The sequence below is a fragment of the Pistacia vera genome, unplaced genomic scaffold, assembly GCF_008641045.1.
Source record: "Pistacia vera cultivar Batoury unplaced genomic scaffold, PisVer_v2 Contig292, whole genome shotgun sequence".
Classification (NCBI taxonomy): domain Eukaryota; kingdom Viridiplantae; phylum Streptophyta; class Magnoliopsida; order Sapindales; family Anacardiaceae; genus Pistacia; species Pistacia vera.
In genome coordinates, this window is record NW_022196104.1 from 1,081,287 (window position 1) to 1,083,235 (window position 1,949).

Genomic DNA, 1,949 nt, shown 5'->3' on the forward strand with positions numbered 1-1,949 from the left:
ATCCGATTGTGATAAACAGTCACCATCCACTTCACGTGAATCCCATTTGCTCTCTTCCTTTGGCTTCTCATATAATCAACCTTCCATCAGTTAAAAAGTATATATACCTATTATTAATCTATGATTGGCTACCCTTTTTTCTCTTGAATCCAAAACGCATATGCATATTCATATGATTGGATATAAAAAGTATGCTTCTTATTTTTCTTTGCTGGCTGTGTCTTTTTATTATGACTAGATAACTTGATTCTCTTGCTCCTTGAAAGATCGAAAATGATTTTGTCGTAACTTTTAGGTCACTGTCATCAAAATAGTTAAAACTAATTACTTGGTTAGTAATATTTGATTTATGGAGATATTCTATCTTTGTTTGTTGGCTTGTGTTTTACAGATTTCTACTTTGTTCTGAAATCGATTTAGTATCGATTCCAAAATGCAGCTTCTCTAGTGTATTTTAACTATTTTTGTCATACTCTAACGTACGGGTTAATCAAATCTCATTGATATTAAGTGGACTGAGTGTCTTCACAAGGAGACAATGAAACTATCATAAATTTGTTTTTGTTCAAAGTTTTGTAAAGTAAAGTGAAAACGATTACACAAACACAAACACCAATTTCAATTTTATTTGTAGGAAACAAGGAGCCTACAGAAACCCTGATCAACCCTAGAAGAACCATGCGTACAAATACAAATACACGTACAACGATACAATTAATGCCTAATAATTCAAAAAAGAAAATATAAATCACACTGCAAACACTAGAATGTAAATGATGATGAGATGAGAATTAAATGCATGCATGCATACATAGATAGAGCTGGTGGGTGATGGATCAAATCACATATCGCGAACATGGAAGATATTGGGATTCTTGACGACAATATCATACATGTAAACGCTGGTGGAATTGAACTTGGAGAAGTCACGAGGAAGAGAGATGAGATCAATGGAAGAGTGTTTGTGGAACTGGAAGAGATCAGGGTCACCTCCATAATACCTTTCCCAGCCTAAACCTTTCAAGATTTTTTCAAGTGAAGAATAAGAAGACACCACTTCACCTGTTGGTAAATACACCAAAACCTTTCTTTTCCCGGATGATGATGAGGATGAGGATGAGGATGATGATTCAGCTTGAGGGTTTTCGACAAGACGAATGACGCCATTCCTGGGGTTAAACTTCCAAACTCCAGACATAGTGTTTTGAAATAACCAAATGTGTGAAGTGAATGAATAGGGTTTTGGTTATTATAAGTAGAAGTGAAGAAGAAGAAGAATGTGAAGTGAGTTTGTTTGATGGTGAGGAAATGAGAGAGAGGAAGGGGTATATATATGTGTTAAAGAGGCAAATAAAAACAAGAAGAAAATACTGAAAGTGGGGTGAGTATTAATTAAAAAAAAGTTGACGATGACCATGTTTAGCTTTGGTAGAGAATCAAGATATCGTGGGTCCAAAATAGTTTAAATAAAAGGGTACATAGATGCTTCTGGGGTTTAATTTAGGGCACAGGAACCATCCATGGGGGTGTGGCATGGGTTGAGAAGAATCTCTTTTCTGTTTCTATGTTGATGAGTAGGCTTTCATTTGCTTTAGAATATGGAATCTTTATTATAAGTTAGTAGAAGAACTAAAATATAGTCTCAAAAAGTCAATCAATGAAAGTTATTTTTGATATATGGAAAAACCACGAGATGTCCACGTGAAGAGAGTGCAATAGAATTGTGATTATGGTATAGTGGGTTCGGCAAGTACTGAAAGGAGCTTTTAGCTTTTGGGTTCTTTCTTCATTGGTTACTTATCATTGGGATAGATACATAATTATATCAAAACCTTAAAGATATATCCTTTTGTTGTTTTTGCTCTTTGCCTTTTCTAATTAATTAAAACGCCAAGGCTGCCTTATCTATACTGCCTTTTGTATAATTATCCAATAATTAATGCTTTATT

General features: G+C 34.3%; 1 protein-coding gene across 1 annotated transcript; it reads right to left on the reverse strand.

The window, feature by feature from the left end:
- Positions 1-616: 616 nt before the first annotated feature.
- On the reverse strand, positions 617-1,297 carry LOC116134984 (flowering-promoting factor 1-like protein 2). The gene has a single exon (XM_031420667.1). The coding sequence runs from the start codon at positions 1,196-1,198 to the stop codon at positions 842-844; it is 357 nt and encodes a 118-aa protein (XP_031276527.1). The 5' UTR covers positions 1,199-1,297; the 3' UTR covers positions 617-841.
- Between the last annotated feature and the right edge of the window lie 652 nt (positions 1,298-1,949).

Excerpts from the sequence above, each read along its gene's own strand:
- LOC116134984 (XM_031420667.1), bottom strand. The coding sequence starts at position 1,198 with ATGTCTGGAGTTTGGAAGTTTAACCCCAGGAATGGCGTCATTCGTCTT.